Source organism: Zootoca vivipara, chromosome 3, assembly GCF_965207765.1.
Source record: "Zootoca vivipara chromosome 3, rZooViv2.hap1.1, whole genome shotgun sequence".
In the NCBI taxonomy this organism is placed as follows: Eukaryota; Metazoa; Chordata; class Lepidosauria; order Squamata; family Lacertidae; genus Zootoca; species Zootoca vivipara.
This window is the reverse complement of record NC_142586.1, coordinates 64924264-64940789: the sequence shown is the minus strand read 5'-3', so window position 1 is coordinate 64940789 and position 16526 is coordinate 64924264. Positions and strand designations below refer to the sequence as shown.

The 16526-nt window shown below is 42.2% G+C and overlaps 1 protein-coding gene across 4 annotated transcripts in view; it reads left to right on the top strand.

Annotated features, from left to right (window-relative positions):
• Window positions 1–14276, top strand: part of IPCEF1 (interaction protein for cytohesin exchange factors 1) — a 34779-nt gene extending 20503 nt beyond the window's left edge. For all 4 annotated transcript variants that reach the window (XM_035108690.3, XM_088667323.1, XM_088667322.1 and 1 more), the window contains 6 exons: window positions 1119–1190; window positions 2082–2143; window positions 3558–3649; window positions 9710–10100; window positions 12707–12894; window positions 13197–14276. In XM_035108690.3, the coding sequence (XP_034964581.2) occupies window positions 1119–1190; window positions 2082–2143; window positions 3558–3649; window positions 9710–10100; window positions 12707–12894; window positions 13197–13400 (1009 nt within the window). In that variant the 3' untranslated portion in view covers window positions 13401–14276. The remainder of the gene's footprint in view (window positions 1–1118; window positions 1191–2081; window positions 2144–3557; window positions 3650–9709; window positions 10101–12706; window positions 12895–13196) is intronic.
• Window positions 14277–16526: the final 2250 nt, after the last annotated feature.

Sequence of the window (16526 nt, the reverse complement as noted above, 5' to 3'; positions counted from 1 at the left end):
TGGTCTGAAATCTTACATGAAGGGCAGCCGACTTTCCTTAGTTAAATATAAACTCATTGTTTTAATGTAGAAATGTAGATACTCTCGTACTTTAAGGCTTATTGCATCCTCTACTGCAGAGCCAAGGCCATTCATTCTACATATCTGAAAGATTGTCTCCATCCCCACCGACCTAATAATGCATTAAGCTCAGCAGAGATGACTGTCTCAGTACGTAGTTGCATCATCCTCAAAAGTGCAGCGAGTGCTGGCTCAGGACAAGGCTTTCTCCATGGCAACCCCTAAAGTGTGGAACTCCCTCCTCACAGAGCCTTGTCTAGCATCTTCATTGTAAAGCTTTTGTCATATGCTGAAGATGCACCTTTTTACCCTGGCCTTTGGCCACTAAAGTATATATGAATCTGTATTGGTCTGTTATCATCTGAATGGTTTCACTTGTTTTTATAATTTTACCTATTTTACCTTTTTAAAAATAAAATAACAACTATGTATTCTATTGTTGTACTCCATCCTGGAACCTTACGGTGAAGGGTGGATAAGAAATCCAATCAATAAATCTAATCACGGCTCATGCTCTTTTAATTATGCCCTGTCTTGTTTGAAAAAGAAACAATACTGCTAAGTTCCACCCCCCCCCATGACACAATCCTTTTTAAAGCACTTGAGCAGGCATCCCCAAACTTCAGCCCTCCAGATGTGTTGGACTACAATTCCCATCTTCCCCGACCACTGGTCCTGTTAGCTAGGGATCATGGGAGTTGTAGGCCAAAACATCTGTAGGGCCGCAGTTTGGGGGTGCCTGCACTTGAGAAAGAACATGTGTTTCTGTGGTAAATATATAAGCATTCATCTTGTGAGGGCTGTCAAAGAGAGATGAATGTATCCATTCAATTGTTTCTATTTGAAAACTCGCTCTGTAGTTTGAGATTCTGCACAGTTCTAAGTACCGGTACGTTATGCCTGCTCAGTGAGACCTACTCCTAGGTATGTGGAGTTAGGATTTCAGGCTAAAATATTTTGGGATCATAAAGTATTTGGTAAACTGACCCATGTACTCACATTTTAAATCTAATGTTTCCCATATATATGAATATATGTTTTTGTTTTTGTTTTGGAAGCGCTATGAAGATCATCCATCCACAGATCAAGACATTTTATTTTGCAGCAGAAAATGCGGAGGAAATGAACATGTAAGTAAAATCAAAAGTCTTGCTTCCTTTTTTCTTATGACAAAAAAGAACCATCTCTTTGTTGTTTCCTTGGTTGTTACTGGAGATGGTAGCCTCTGTCTCTTGAGTGTTCATAGCAGATTGCCCAACCATAAAGTATACAGCTGATGGAAGGATTTCTGTGACTGTTCACCTTACAGTGTGCCATAAGCTGAAAGCAAGGTGGGCCAGCATGCAGCATGCCCATGAAAGACAGAGAGCAGGCTGAATGTGATGTGCCATAATTGCTGGTGCTTGATGGCTTGTGTTGTGGAACTCAGCAGGTAACAGGAGGAGATACCTTCAATCATTCTCACTCAAGAATTGTAATAGGTGCTGTACTTGATTCATGGGTTTGCTTTGGTTTAGTTTATTGCAGAGGTAGCCAGTGTAGTGCCTTCCAGATGTTATTGAACTCTTAATTCACATCAGCCCAAGACAGCATGGCCAGTGGCCAGGGGTGATGACAGTTGTAGTCCAACATCATTTGGAGAACTACAGGTTAGCCACCCATGGTTTATTGTACTGTTATCAAAATCCTCAGGGTGGAATCTAGTTGGTGTCCGTTATACTGGCTGAAGAGTTTTTGAGCTGCTAATGGAAGAGGAAGCAAGGCAATCATTGCCTCCTTCCCTGTTCTGGAAAGCTACCCAGTTCTCCGGAGCCAATTTTCAGGGACTTTGGGGGAAGGAGGAGTGGGCAAAAATTGCTTCCTCTCGTCTCCCAGAACCCTTTCATGATTGCAAAGGCACACACTGGATTTCACCCTCAGTTTAAGATGAGAAGTGACTTGGTAACTACCAAACCTGTTTTCTCTCAGCTTGGCTATTTCTATTCCATACAAATGCCTGTGCTTGCTTTTATTTTTTTCAGATGGCTGAAGAAATTAGGTACAGCTGTCCTTGACAAACAAGCCAATAAAAAGAGTGAAGAAGGTATGCTCAAATGGAACATTTTGAATGGGATTCTTCTACACCTTTCTACCTGCGGGGTTTTCCAGGGATAACACATATAGCATTCAGTATATTCAAAATACTCAGATATGAATGTTCAACTAGAGCAAGATGCCAACTTTTTAAAAACCATAAATAAATGATTTGATTAGATTAGCAGTTATGAGCTTTGCAACGATATTCAAAAGATGCATTTTGTACTGGGAAGGAGGACAATAGGCCAAGGATGTTCTAGTCTAAAGCCCTTATTCTGTCTAGGCACATAGATGCAGAAAAGAGAGGGGAACATCTTAGGAACAGAGGCCTTATCCTGAGTCATGCCATTGGGTGATTAAGCTTAGTATTGTCTACAGTGACTGACAGAGGCTCTCCAGGTTTTCAGATGGAATACTCCCAGCTCTCCCTGGCAGAGGCAAAATTTCCTAGAGTTCCATGGCACCGAAGCTGGGTCTCCCTAGAAGGGCCTGACATCCTATTTCAGTACATGAAACAAGACAAGGAATGTCCCAACCTTGCTTCAGTAGCAACTAAGAGTTTCACTTCCCTCTTAAGTCTGATCTGAAGCAGAAGTTTCTGTATTTATATATAGTGACATTCCTACCATACATTTAAATCCAACGTACCCTGGTCACCATTTCTTTGAGCTCCTGCCATCGGGATGGAGATATAGAACAATGCAGGCAAGAACGAGCCGTCTGAGGAACAGTTTCTTCTCTAGAGAGATTTTGGCCTTAAATGGAAAGTCTGGACTTTGAAGTCATCTTATTTTACTTGTTATTTTGTATTATATTTACTGTTTTTAATTAGGTTTTGTAATTTTGGATTATGCGGAACGCTTTATCTGAGTGGATGTAGCAACCGAGTAATTTCGTTGTTCCCGCAAGGGGACAATGACGATAAAGATATCTTATATCTTATCTTATATCTTAAAGCACTATGATATCACTTTTTGCCATGACTGTCCATTCAGAATGTGTGAGCATCAATTCATTTTTCATAGAATTATGAAAGGGGCCTGTTTCATCAGTGGTTAGAAGATTTTTTGGGGGGTAATGCAGCTTTTTACTGCCTTTATAAAGAGTAGCTTACCCTCTGCTTGTCCCTTATCTCTGACTGTGAGAAACTTTGTAAACCTGGAGCTTTTTTAAAAGCCTTTGTCTTCCTCCTCCTCTTTCTTCTTTTCATGCAACACTATGGAAAGATGAAAAGAGAAAGAGAGATCCCACTAATTAGAAATGTCAGAAAATACCCATTGTTTTGCATACAGATGACCCTGACTGAGTCAGAGCCGGTATGTTTTGCTTTCAGTTCAGGTTACCTGAAAGAAGTTTGCTTTTGTTTCCAGTGCTATAATTGGCATGTCTAATGCACTTCAACTGTTGTGTCCTTGCTTCAGAGTGCTATAGCGAGAGCGAGCATGAAGATCTAGAAATAAACGTGGAGACGCCACCCCCTCCGTATTCCGATCAGCTGCCGCCGCCTCATTTGGTATGTATTATAGTCATTAGCTAGCTTCTGTTTGCTAAATGGCTTGTTGTACAAGTGTCACCCTATCCAGTTTGCAAGATGCCACTCTGATAAGTAATCTGCAGTAAAGTGCCGTACATTTCTTCTCTACTCAGTATTCTTGCAGGGAGCCTGTTATGAGATCCGTCATATGAGACAATAAATGCAAAACATTCCTTTGCCATTTATTAATTAAATTGCCGTCCCATGTTTCCTCCAAAGAGCTCAAGGTGCTATACGGGTTCTGCCCCCACCCCCCATTCCCCCCTCACAACAGCCCTGTAAAATAACTGAGGGTCACTCAGGGAGCTTAGACTTCCATTCTAACCCTGGCCACTAGAAGGGTCACTACTACTGCATCCACTGTGCATGGTGGCCATAATGGAAGTCAGGCCCACACTGGGCCTGATGCTGTCACCTGATGGCATTGGGGTCAGCTTGGGAGCCAACGAATCCAGACCCAGCTCAGCCCCTCCCTGCTCTCAGAATGCCCTGTTTTGGAGAATTCCACTGACTGTCACCCACTAGTATCCTACATGTGGTTCTCTTGCAGGGCCGGCCCACCCAGGAGGCAAGGTGAGGTGACCACCTCAGGCGGAAAGATCCGCAGGGGCTGCGGATCCCAATGTCAGTCTTTCTTCCCTCCTGATGTAGAGCTTTACTCACCCCTTCTTCCCTGCAGGGAGGCTAAAGAGTGGGTTTTCCCGGGGAAAGCAGTGGGGCAAACGGTCTATAGAAAGCACAATAAAGGCAGAAAACTCCTCAGACCCATTCTTTCAAGGCAGGGGGCAAGTGGAAGTGTGGACGAGTTTTAGTCTGACATTCTCACCATCACGCCACAGTGCGGACGTCTCTTGGCTAAATACACTGTTATATGCTGACAGCAAATAACAGTTGTCACAGCCAAATAGTTACTGTACTAAAGCCTTCCCAGGCAGCCTTATTTCCTTTTGGTTTAGAGAAAGGAACAAGCCTCTCACAGCATCTAACACATGGCTTAGGATTGCTGCAATTCTGCCAGAAGTTTGTTTTTAAAAATAAATAAATTTGAGGCAGGTGTACAAAAACCCACTTTGCTTTTGTTGAATCAAATGCATCCTGGGATGGCCCTAGCGCTTTCAACACTAGCACATTATTTATTCTCACAATACTGCAACAATTTTGAACCAATCTTCTTCTGTAACCTATTCCCCTCCCCCCCCCAAAAAATCACTGAGCCCAGTTGATAGCAGTTTCTTCTAAATCATGGATTTCTGTCCTTAAATAACGTCCAGGTAGAGCTCGGGAAGGCAGATACTTGGCTTGTGCAATTGTCGGTTATGCCAGACTTTGCTGGTGCTAAATTTGGTTTTATAGTGTTTGGATATTGGGTCATTCTGCTGCCAACATCCTCTCCTAGTTCAACCCCCTTGTGTTTAAGGAAGATAAGGAAATCACTGGCGCCTCCATCCTCATTAAATTCAAGAATAAGCTGGCAGTGGATAATTTTACAGTAATATCAAATTAAAGATACAGTACAGGGTTGTATCCAGAGTTACCTTTCTACATAGAGAAAGTCTCCTGTTCACAGAGGTGACTCCATAATCTAGTGAGTTGCTTGCAACTCAGGTATGCCAGTATAAGCCAAAACAGGCTGCTGTTTGTTCTCAGTTTCATATGGCTTTACAGTGTGGTTTATAAACAGCAATATAAAGCCATATTAAAATGTAATATTAAAACTTAACGGGTTTTTTTTTTTGCATAACAGCAGTGAATAAAGTAGCCTCATATTATTGAACCTCAACCACTGTCCCATTCCAAGACAGAAATTATTTGTGTGGTGATGTCCCTTGCTCCCCAAGAAAACATAGCTGCCAAGTTATCCCTTTTTTTAAGGGATTTTCCCTTATGCTGAATAGGCTTCCTCGCGAGAAAAGGGAAAACCTGGCAGCTATGCAAGAAAATAAGACACAAGACACAGTGAAATGAATTTTAAGTGGGCAAAAAGGCCACAACTTTATTGGTTTCGGATGATGAGCGGTATTGGCTTAGGCATTGGAACCTAACAGGCTATATCCGACTGTAACCCATGTGTTACAGTCTGGGAGAAATTAACCACCAGAAAGGAGCCCAATGATGTATATCTACTGAGACACCTCCTGTGGCCACCGTTGGGGGGTGCTATAAGGCCCTGACCTCCGCAGGCTCAGGACAAAGCTACCGCCCCCGGAACCCCTTTAACGGGATTAAATCTCCAAATTCTGGGCAGACGATGACATGATCTGCCCCCCCTCTTACGGAAGCGGGAACTGCCGTCTTGCGAGGGGGCTGAGCGCTCAGCCCCCATCGCGAGCGTTCGCTCAGGCCACGCCCACAACCCCACCTCCGTGAGATGCGGAAATGGCTTTCTCTCTCCTGCAGTGCTATGTAACAGGCATTAATCTCTTCCACATCTTTTGACAAAGTGAAGTGCTTGTTAATTTCATTTTGACTTCAAGGCCACTAACAGCATTCAGTCAGCTTGCTTCCAACATGTCTGCGAGATCATTTCTTCACGTCAGATCCCCCCCCCCCAATCATATGAGAGAGAACTTGTAGGAAGGACTAGGATGAAAGACCTGACTAGCTTTTTGCTCCTTTTTGATTGCCCCCCCCCCCCGCATAAATATCATTGAGACTTTTAATCATTCTCCTTTTTGAGAAAGAAAGAGGTAGTGAGTTGTAGGCCAGAGGGTAGCAAGTTCCCTTGATGCCGTCATCATTCTTTCTCTGTGTTGGTACCCTGGGCTACAGCTCAGTTGATACACCTGGGGGGGGGGGCAGTTTGGGCCTGAGGCCTCTAGTCGCTAATCATAAGAGCATAAGATGAGCCCTCTGGATCAAACCATCCTGTTTTCGCAGTGGACTTCCAGGCGTTTACGGGAAATCAACAAGTAGGACATGAGAATAACAGCACCGTTCCTTCTTGTGATTCCCGGCAACTGGTATCCAATGGCAGTTTGCTTCTGTTCCTGGAGGGAGTACATTGTCCTCACAACATTTATTTATTTAAAATGTTTCTATATCACTTTTCCTCTACAGAGAAAACACCAAAGCGGTTCACACAATTGAAAACAAAACAATAAAACCCAACTCATAACTTCCCATTAATCAAGGCATCACAGTCCTTGCAGGGCGCACCATTTTGTGGTTCGCTTCAGGTGCCAAGATGTCTTGTGCCGGCCCTGGAATGAGTAGGACCCAAACTTTGCTGTTGCCTCCATTTTTAGAACACATCATCCAGATTTATAATTTTGCATTTTGCTTTCACCATGTGTGCTTTTCAAATGTGGGAATCCCTGTACAGGGAGAATGTAAGTATCTAAAGCAGGGATAGTCTGTATTACTCAATGATTATGTGATCATTTACCGTACTGGGTAATTAATTCCAAGAGTAGATGTGCTTCTCTCTGTTTAGCCAGCAACCAGATGGAAACAAATGCAAATTAGTATTTTGAGGTGGGGGTGGGGTTTTTACAAGTTTCCTTAAACAGGCAAGAAAATGTTTATTTGCAAACTCCCCCATATCTACATGAATGGAACAGTCATTTCGAGACAACAGACTACAAAGATTTCCAGGTGGGCTGTCAAGGTGCAACATAGCTCTTTAGTCTGAAATAGACCCCTCAGGGCTCATTAATCTTCTGATGAATCCTTTTTCCATTTACTAACACTAACACCTGTATTTTATAATATTTTTTCTTGGGTGTTTATTGGTAGATGGGAGTCATGAAGCAGTTGAAAAGTTAAGTGTAGATCATTTTAAGTAAGAAAATCAAGGGGAAAATAATTTCCACTTTTTATTTTACTGTTGAATAAAATCAGTTTGTGATATAGAAAATTGCTCAGTCAAAAGTTCAGAGGGTTTAAAAAAGAAATGCTTATGAATGGGGAAAAGGTGGTTTATTCTTGCAGCTACACAAGTAACATGCACCATCTTCAACAGTTATCTGAAGCTCCATGAGAGTATTAACATCCAATGGTATCTAATGCTCTTAAAAATTGAGTTGCTATGCTTGGTTGCAGACTCCTCCTGCCTTGCATTCCATTTTGTGATCTGCTTCAACAAAATACTTTATTTCTACCTATAGAAATAGGAGGGAGATTTATGGCCAAAGTAGATGATCAACATTTCATTGCTGACTCTTCTGAGTCAAACCAATAAGTTTCTCTTATTGGCTTATAGTGTGTCAAGATCTGTTCCACTTCGTCACAGCAACATTTCACGTGGCATTCCCCCCCCCCAAGTTAAAACCATAGATATACATTCTTAAGCATCCCAGGTATTAATAGCATTGCCTAGGAATGAGCAAGTCTCTCCTTGGTGTGTTTCATGCATCCTACTGCTTTGTATTCAGCCTGGAATAAATGAACTCTCCTCGTAGTGAGGCACATTTACCAGTGTGGTGTAATGAAGAGCAGTTGGCTCTTAATTTGGTGAACTGGGTTTGATTCCCTGCTCCTCCACATGCAGCTGCTGGGTGACTGTCGGCTAGTCACACTTCTCTGAAGTCTCTCAGCCTCACTCACCTCACAGAGTGTTTGTTGTGGGAGAGGAAGGGAAAGGAGAATGTTAGCCCCTTTGAGACTCCTTGGGGTAGTGATAAAGTGGGATATCAAATCCAAACTCTCCTCCTCCTCCTTCGTCCTACTTGTATCAAAATGCTGGACCATCTTAATTGTTCTAAAGATTTATAAAGTCCGGAATATTCAGGCCAGGAAAGCAGACTGCTGGGCCAATATGGCGAAGCCAGAGCAGGGAGACTTCAACTGTAGCTGTCATGGGGAGGTAGTTCCAGGAATCTGTCTGGATAATATTTACGGTATTAACTTGGCAGCAGCGGAGGCATTTATCATTGCCTCAAGCTCATCCCAACTTCTTTCTTTCTTTCTGGCAGAATTTATATGAGGTCTACTCATTTGATTTCTTACTCAACCTTCACTATATGGTCCCAGGTGTGGCCTAAAACAGGCATCCCCAAACTGCGGCCCTCCAGATGTTTTGGCCTACAACTCCATGATCCCTAGCTAACAGGACCAGTGGTCGGGGAAGATGGGAAATGTAGTCCAAAACATCTGGAGGGCCGAAGTTTGGGGATGCCTGGCCTAAAACAACATCAAAATACAATATTAAAATCAGTTAAAACATTTAGTTAGTTAGTTAGTTAATTCCTAAATCACCCTTCATCCAAGGATCACAAGGTGGTTTACAATACCATGTAACGTTGTAACAGGCAACAACAACACCCCCCCCCCCAGGTTAAAAGGCTGTAAATTGTTTAATTAGCCATAGGAGGATCAAAATAATAGTGTGTGTTGGTTATATCCTGCTTTATAAGTCCAAGTGTTTCTCAAAGCAGTTCACAGAAAATTCTCACAATGAAAGTAATATCAAGGAAATGCCCCTATGGTGACAGGGATTATTCAGGTGGCATTTCCTGCTTGATCTTCCTTGATTGATCTCTGAGGTAAAGGAGAAGGACTGGGCAAATATTGTATCTCAGGAGTCAAAAGCCAGGATAAAGGGGTGAGTTTTTAGCATACAGTGGCAAAAAACTATAGAACGAAGGTGCTTGTTGCAGCTCTGTGGGGAGGGGATCCTGTGGCTTAGGAGCTGCCATAAGACTGCCCTCTCTCAGGCCACTACTCCTGACCTTCTGAGAGCAGTAGAACTACCAACAAGGTCCCCTCTGCTGATCTAAACCCCTGAGAAAGTCTGTAGGGAAAGAGACATTCCTTCACACATTTATGAGGTTATCTCTATGTCTACCTGATGCCTTCTGTTTAAAACCAGCACTGTTTGGAGGAAACAATCTTTGGCTGAGTGAAACTGAGACAAAATTATGCCAAGGAGCCATACCACTCACTCGTATACTATATGGCAGCCCCAAGTTCACAGGCAGTGTCCCAGGTGAACAGTATGATTTCAAATCCACTGATCCTTGTCCCCTTATATTGCCACCCAGGTCAGGACCAGCTTTTGACTTGACTTTATCCCACTGCCACCTTCTTATTTATTCTCAGAAACAGGACCAGGAAGAGCCTCCCTTAACATCACATGCATCAAGTGAAGTATCATGTTCTTTGTCCTCGCCGGAAAGCACAATAAAGTCTGAAGAATCCTCCTCGTCTTCCTCATTGTCCAAAGTATTGTATCCAGAGAGACAGTCATGGCTCGACATTGTGAACAACTCTTCCACTGGGGAAGAAATGGACAATCAATCTGCAGCTGCCTCTGGTGACTCTCAGGATACTGATCACTTGGTAACAGGCTGTAACAAAACACTGGAAAGCGGGACTGTCAAACCCGACTGCAGCTTTCGGGTCTCTTTGAATGAGGCTACATCTACATTATGCAGTGCTAAGGCTAGCCTACCTGTGCCTAGAATAGCAGCATCGAAAACTCTGCCTAAAGGTGAGTCAAGCAGATGATGATCTGTTGGCCCTACAATATTGCTCTTCCTGCCTGACCCATAAAGAGGCAGAGCTCACTTGTAGCCTGTTTGCCTTACCTGCATTCAGCCCCAGGTTCAGTCACCAGCATTTGGTGCCATATCTACTCTTAAGTTGCAGTGATTGATCCAACAGTTGGACCTGCCTCCTCTTCTTTCATTTAGTGATAGTATGGGAGAAGGAAGCAGCATGATTTGTTGAAACCAGTGGCGGGCTTGAAATGAATGAATTTTTTACCTGTATAAATAGATCAAATTGAACGACCATTGTTCAACTTAAATCTCACTTCACAATCTCCTTCTTTTACACAAGGAGGTATGTGTGTGAAAATTGTGGGATCCCATTATCTTTTCCTCTATGGAAGCAGCAGCACAGGGAAACTGATCCCGCCCCCCACCCTGCCCCACAAACAAAAAAAGAAATGGTCAAACATTATGTTTCTGTTCATCCTGACTTGCAGCCTGCCAAGACTACTTCCTGGCTTTAATTTTTTTTTAAATCAGAGGAGGAAAAATAAACAGAAATCTCTGTGGCTTCTTGTTTGTGTGTGAGGCTCTGAGGCTATAAACAAGCATTGTGAGTACGTGCCCCTCTGTCCATAGGCTTCTCTTCCAATTTACAAGCCTTTTGGGGAGGGGGGGGGAGCAGTGTCCAACCATGGCCATTTTTATTCCCTTTGGCAGTTGTTGATGCAGCAAGACTGGTTATAATAGGGAACAAAAAAGGGGGACGTTTTAGAAAATGAAACATTGCTGCAACATAATGAGGCATTATTTATAATAGTATAATAGCCCCTCCAACTGGTGCTCTCCTGATGGTTTAGACGTAGTCTATGCAAAAGCCATACTTTTACAGCACTCCCTTCTACAAGGAATCCTAGTAACTGTAGTTTGAGTCTTGGAAGCTCAAGCTCTTGGAGGAGTAACCATAATTCCTAGAATTTGTTGAGTGGGGAATGAGCTTTAAACGTCTGATGCATATACAGTGGTATCTCGGTTTATGAACTTAATCCATTCTGGAAGTCCATTCTTAAACCTAAACCGTTCTTAAACCGAGGCACGCTTTCCCTAATGAGGGCTCCTGCCGCCGGTGCCCTTCAGCTGTTCGGATTCCGTTCTTAGACCGAGGTAAAGTTCTGAAACCAAGACACTATTTCCGGTTTTGCGAAGTTTGTAAACCAAATCGTTCTTAAACCAGACTGTTCTTAAACCGAGGTATCACTGTACAGCCTACAACTCCCATTTGCCACAACAACCCTGTGTTTCCTGCAAGCTCTCCTTGAATGCCCCTACAACTTCCATAAATTTGGGGAAGGGATGCACTGGGGGGAGGGCCTGAAGTAGAAGGAAATCTTCTTGAGAACTCTGGTCTATGAGGACCTATAAATGTTTCTATCCTATGAGACAGAGCTTGTTGCTTCATTCTTGGGGGGGGGGCAGAGTTCCTTGCCTTGAGGGGGGGGCAGGGTGGCTGGTTACACAAGAGAGCAAGATCTTTGGTGCACTTTGGTAACTGCTAAGTGGCATTGTGCTGGTTCCAGGGGTGACCACTTCCTTCCTCTAAACTTTAACTGATGTTCTCAAGCAAATGCTCAACGGCGATAAAGGCTCAAGCGCCTGACGAACGTACTGTAGGTTTTGTTCTGATATCCAGCACCACAATGGACACCCTAGTTTGACACCATCAGAGTTGTTAGGAGTAGGGATCTATAGATTTTGTTGAGATTGTCTGTATGTTATACTCTCTCTCTCACACACGGTTAATGGTTAATTATTTAAAGCTAGTTTTTCTATGTTTTTAGCTATTCTTATTTTATCTGTAAGTCATCTTGAGTCCCTGTCAGAGAAAAAGGTGGGGCATAAATAAATATAAATAAATATAACAACAACAATATCATCCATCAATGCTTTTTTCTTTTTTACTGAGTATAGACTAAATGAAACACACACATTCACAGCTAATTCTTGCTCTCTGGTCACTGTATGTGAGTTTTCATAAAGCTGTCACAGAAACACTTTATGCAGGTGTACATTTGTAAATTCTGATGAGACTTTCTGTTAATTATATGCAACTGCTTTTTACAACGAATGTTGTTGCCATAATTAAGACATGTTTAATGAGGCAGTGATATGCACAGGAAATGCTGCTGCAGCAAATTGACTCCAGTATTGCTCTTTCCTGTCACGGTCTTGCGACACAACCAGATCTTTTCTTCAGTATTGTCTATATTTAGCTTTTGTCCGAGTACAATTGACACGGTGTTTATCTTTGTGCAGCGTTGCGAAATGACTAAACGCACACGTTAGGAAGTATTCAAATACAAATATTTGCAGAGAGCTAAATCTTTGCTGTTTTAAATGTGGGGGAAAAACTTTAGGAAAACTTGGAAGAGATTAAAACAAAGCATATATATATATATATATATATATATATATATATATATATATATATATATATCCTTTGTATGGTCACTTGAGAGCTAGTAGACAAATAAGGAGCACACTTAGTACAACTCAGTAGCCCTAGGACTTGTTGCTAGACACAGCCTGACTTCTGTCTTCCCTACAGATGCAAAATGTTCCGTAGATGAAATGGAGAAACTTTACAAGTCCTTAGAGCAAGCGAGTTTGTCTCCCATTGGGGACAGGCGACCTTCTACGAAGAAGGAGCTGAGAAAATCCTTCATCAAGAGGTGCAAAAACCCAGCTGTTAATGAGAAACTCCACAAAATCCGAGCACTGAATAGTACATTAAAGGTAAGTGTTTATGGAGTTGTTGTGCTTCAGCTGCTGTTGAGGCATTTAACTCACTGTGTGTAATTTTTTAGCAGCCTCAGAAAATCCCTGAAATCATGATTGTGTTTACAATGTGGGTATTTTTTAAATAATAAATAAATGAAGGAAAATGATATCTTCTTTGGTCTCCAGAGTCAATAGCTTGGAGAGGAGAACATTAGGACTGGACAACAATACAGATATGAGAGACTCACATGTCCAGTTTCACGAACTTCTCTTTCTTTCTTTCTTTCTTTCTTTCTTTCTTTCTTTCTTTCTTTCAGTGCAAGGAACATGACTTGGCCACAATTAACCAGTTGTTGGAGGATCCTGAGCTAACAGCAAGGAAGTACAGGGATTGGAAGGATTCAAACACCATGTTGGTTCAAGATATCTATCAGCAGCAGGATGTTCTGAATACGCCTGAAGAAAATAGCACAGAAGCAGAGATGGTGCTGCAACCATCTTTCATCGAAAGCACTATCTGAGAGAAGTGGACTGTGTGGTACTTTCCCCACACTGTTTGTCCTCATTTACAAATAGTCTAAGCTGCTACAGTTTCCGGTTTTGTTTTTCTAGTGGAGAACTCAACCCGTTAGCCAGAGCATTATTTCTTATCTCAGTATTAGGAACATAGGAAGCTGCCTTAAGCCAAGGCAGTCCGTCTAGCTCAGTGTGGTCTACACTGGCCAGCAGGAAGGGATTTCCCCCAACCCTTCCAGGGCATGCCTGGGATTGAACCTCAGACCTCCTGCATGCGAAACAGATGCTCTACCTTGAGCCCTGGCTCTTCACCATTCTATCTTCCTTTAAGTGAGTGATCTACCTTACCTTTCTTCAAGATAGAATGCCACTACCCAAGTGGATTCATCACAATGATTCTAGTCTTTGTGAACTTCTGAGGAGAGCAATTATCTGGTGGACGGGAGTTGGAATTCCATTTTTTAAAAATGGCTGACCTTCATAATATAAATGTTTTCGCAAGCACACCATCTGGACATTAAGGATTTTAAAGAGTATGTACATATTGTAAATAAGAAGTTTGTGGTTATTTTAAAGTTTGTTAAGAGAAGTAAAAAAAAAAGTTGTAGAAATGCTGCCAGGGTTCAAAAATAAAACAAACAAACCACCCATTTGTTGTAGCTCGTCTAAACTTCCATTAAGATTGTAACCTTTGCTGATGGCAGGGTGGTGCCTGTCTTCTGTTAAAAAGCCTTGTCACCTGTTGAGTGAATATCTTCTGCAATCATAGCATCACCGTATTTATGAATGGCCATAAAAAAAGCTGTTTCCTTACATATGGGGAAAGTTGCATTCAAATTGTTTTTCGTGCCAAAATAAATTCTGCAGCGTTGTGCAAACTCTGTTAAGTTTCTGGGGCTTCTTTTTTCTGTTTTATGGAGCAGAGAGCTAAAGATTATTACAAAAGAAAAAGGGAAAGAAAACTCTTCTACTCAATATGAAAATGTATACTTTCACAATATGAAAATGTATATATTTTTTGTTAATTTGCAGCAGAATGCATCTGGCTGACTTACCCTACAAATGCATGTTGTTGCTTACTACCCATATTCACTGTACAGTATTGCTAAAGAATGAATTTTGTCCCTGGCACTGACTCCAGCATTAAAGACAATGCTTCTTCCAGTTTGCACAGCATCTCTCCCCGGGTTTAGTTTCAATAATATACCAGAGTGTGAAGGAATGTTGGGAACTGAATACCGGCCTGCACCAGATGTTGTTGTTGTTTAGTTGTTTAGTCGTGTCTGACTCTTTGTGACCCCATGGACCAGAGCACGCCAGGCACTCTTGTCTTGCACTGCCTCCCGCAGTTTGGTCAAACTCATGTTCGTAGCTTCAAAAACACTGTCCAACCATCTCGTCCTCTGTTGTCCCCTTCTCCTTGTGCTCTCCATCTTTCCCAACATCAGGGTCTTTTCCAAGGAGTCTTCTCTTCTCATGAGGTGGCCAAAGTATTGGAGCCTCAGCTTCAGGATCTGTCCTTCCAGTGAGCACTCAGGGCTGATTTTCTTCAGAATGGATAGGTTTGATCTTCTAGCAGTCCATGGGACTCTCAAGAGTCTCCTCCAGCACCATAATTCAAAAGCATCAATTCTTCGGCGATCAGCCTTCTTTATGGTCCAGCTCTCACTTCCATACATCACTACTGGGAAAACCATAGCTTTAACTATATGGACCTTTGTTGGCACCAGATGTTCACCTGCAAACCTTTTCTGCATGATAAGCATTTTTGTCCATCCATCTCCTGCCCACCATGGAGGAGGGGTTGTCAATTGTGTTTGTAGTCAGTGATCTTGTAGTGAAATGGATCACGCCATGATGCTACAGGTGAGATCGCATCAGTGAATAAAATGATACAGGTCAACACAGCGAATCAAATCTTGCAACATGATGATGCCATTGAAGGCAGCATACGGCAACAAAGAATTCAGGATAAATGAATATTTTTACAAGGACTGCCAAAAATGAAAAGGGGAAGCACAATTTTGGCATTACCCTCCCCTCCCAGAAATCACAAAAAATGGGTAGGTTTTTTTTGGCTCAATTCCAGCTGAGTCCCAGAAAAGCAGTCGACCTGAGGAATCTCTTAGTTTACAAATAAACAAATAAAATTGTAATTATAGAAAGCGTTTTTAAATTTATGTGAGGTGAATTTTCTAGCAGGAAGGAAGGAAGTTAGAATAGTATTTCCTGACTTGTGTGAACCACTCGTAACGGAATATACATCTCCAATTAAATTTGTTTCTCTTGACTGAGCTGCTTTTTGGATTGTGGCAAGTTTTGCTTTTTAATAATAACACCTTCCTGACATTGTCCCAAAGTCCCCCACTCTATTGCAAGTGGGAGAAGGCAGGGTGAAACTGCTTTTGCCTTTGAGATTTCATATAAGCAGAGAATCAAAAACTTTTTATTTTATTTTCTTTTTCTTCTGGTAAAGACAAGACAATTCCAAGTATGAGTGTCAGTCTGGTATACATTGCAACCAGCGGTGCCAACTTGAATCTCTTTCTTTTTGGCTATCACTTGTAGCCGAGTAAGATTGTCTTCCATAAACACAGTTTTAACAATGAGTCCATGAGTGACTGTGGGGGCCGATTCTGGATCTACACATCCTTCCACAGTGGGGACATTGGTTTCCGGGTGGGAGTTGATCACGGTGCGGATTTGCCAAGCGTGCCTTCCTCCTAGCACGTTTCTCCCTTGCATCCTGAGTTCGAGTGTCTTCAAAACCCATGACACCTTTGGTAAAGGCTGTTCTCCAACTGGAGCACTTGCAAGCCAGTGTTTCCCGGTTGTCAGTATTTATACTATATTTTTTTTAGATTTGCCTTGAGACACACTCTTGTTGACCACCAGCATTACACTTTCCATTTTTAGGTTTGGAATAGAGTAGTTGCTTTGGAAGACGATCATCAGGCATCCGCACAATATGACCAGTCCAACAAAGTTGATGTTCAAGAATCATTGCTTCAACACTGGTGGTCTTTGCTTCTTCCAGTACAGTGATATTAGTTCTCCTGTCTTCCCAAGTGATGTGTAAAAGTTTTTGGAGACACCGTTGATGGAATCTTTTGAGGAGTTGGAGATGGCGT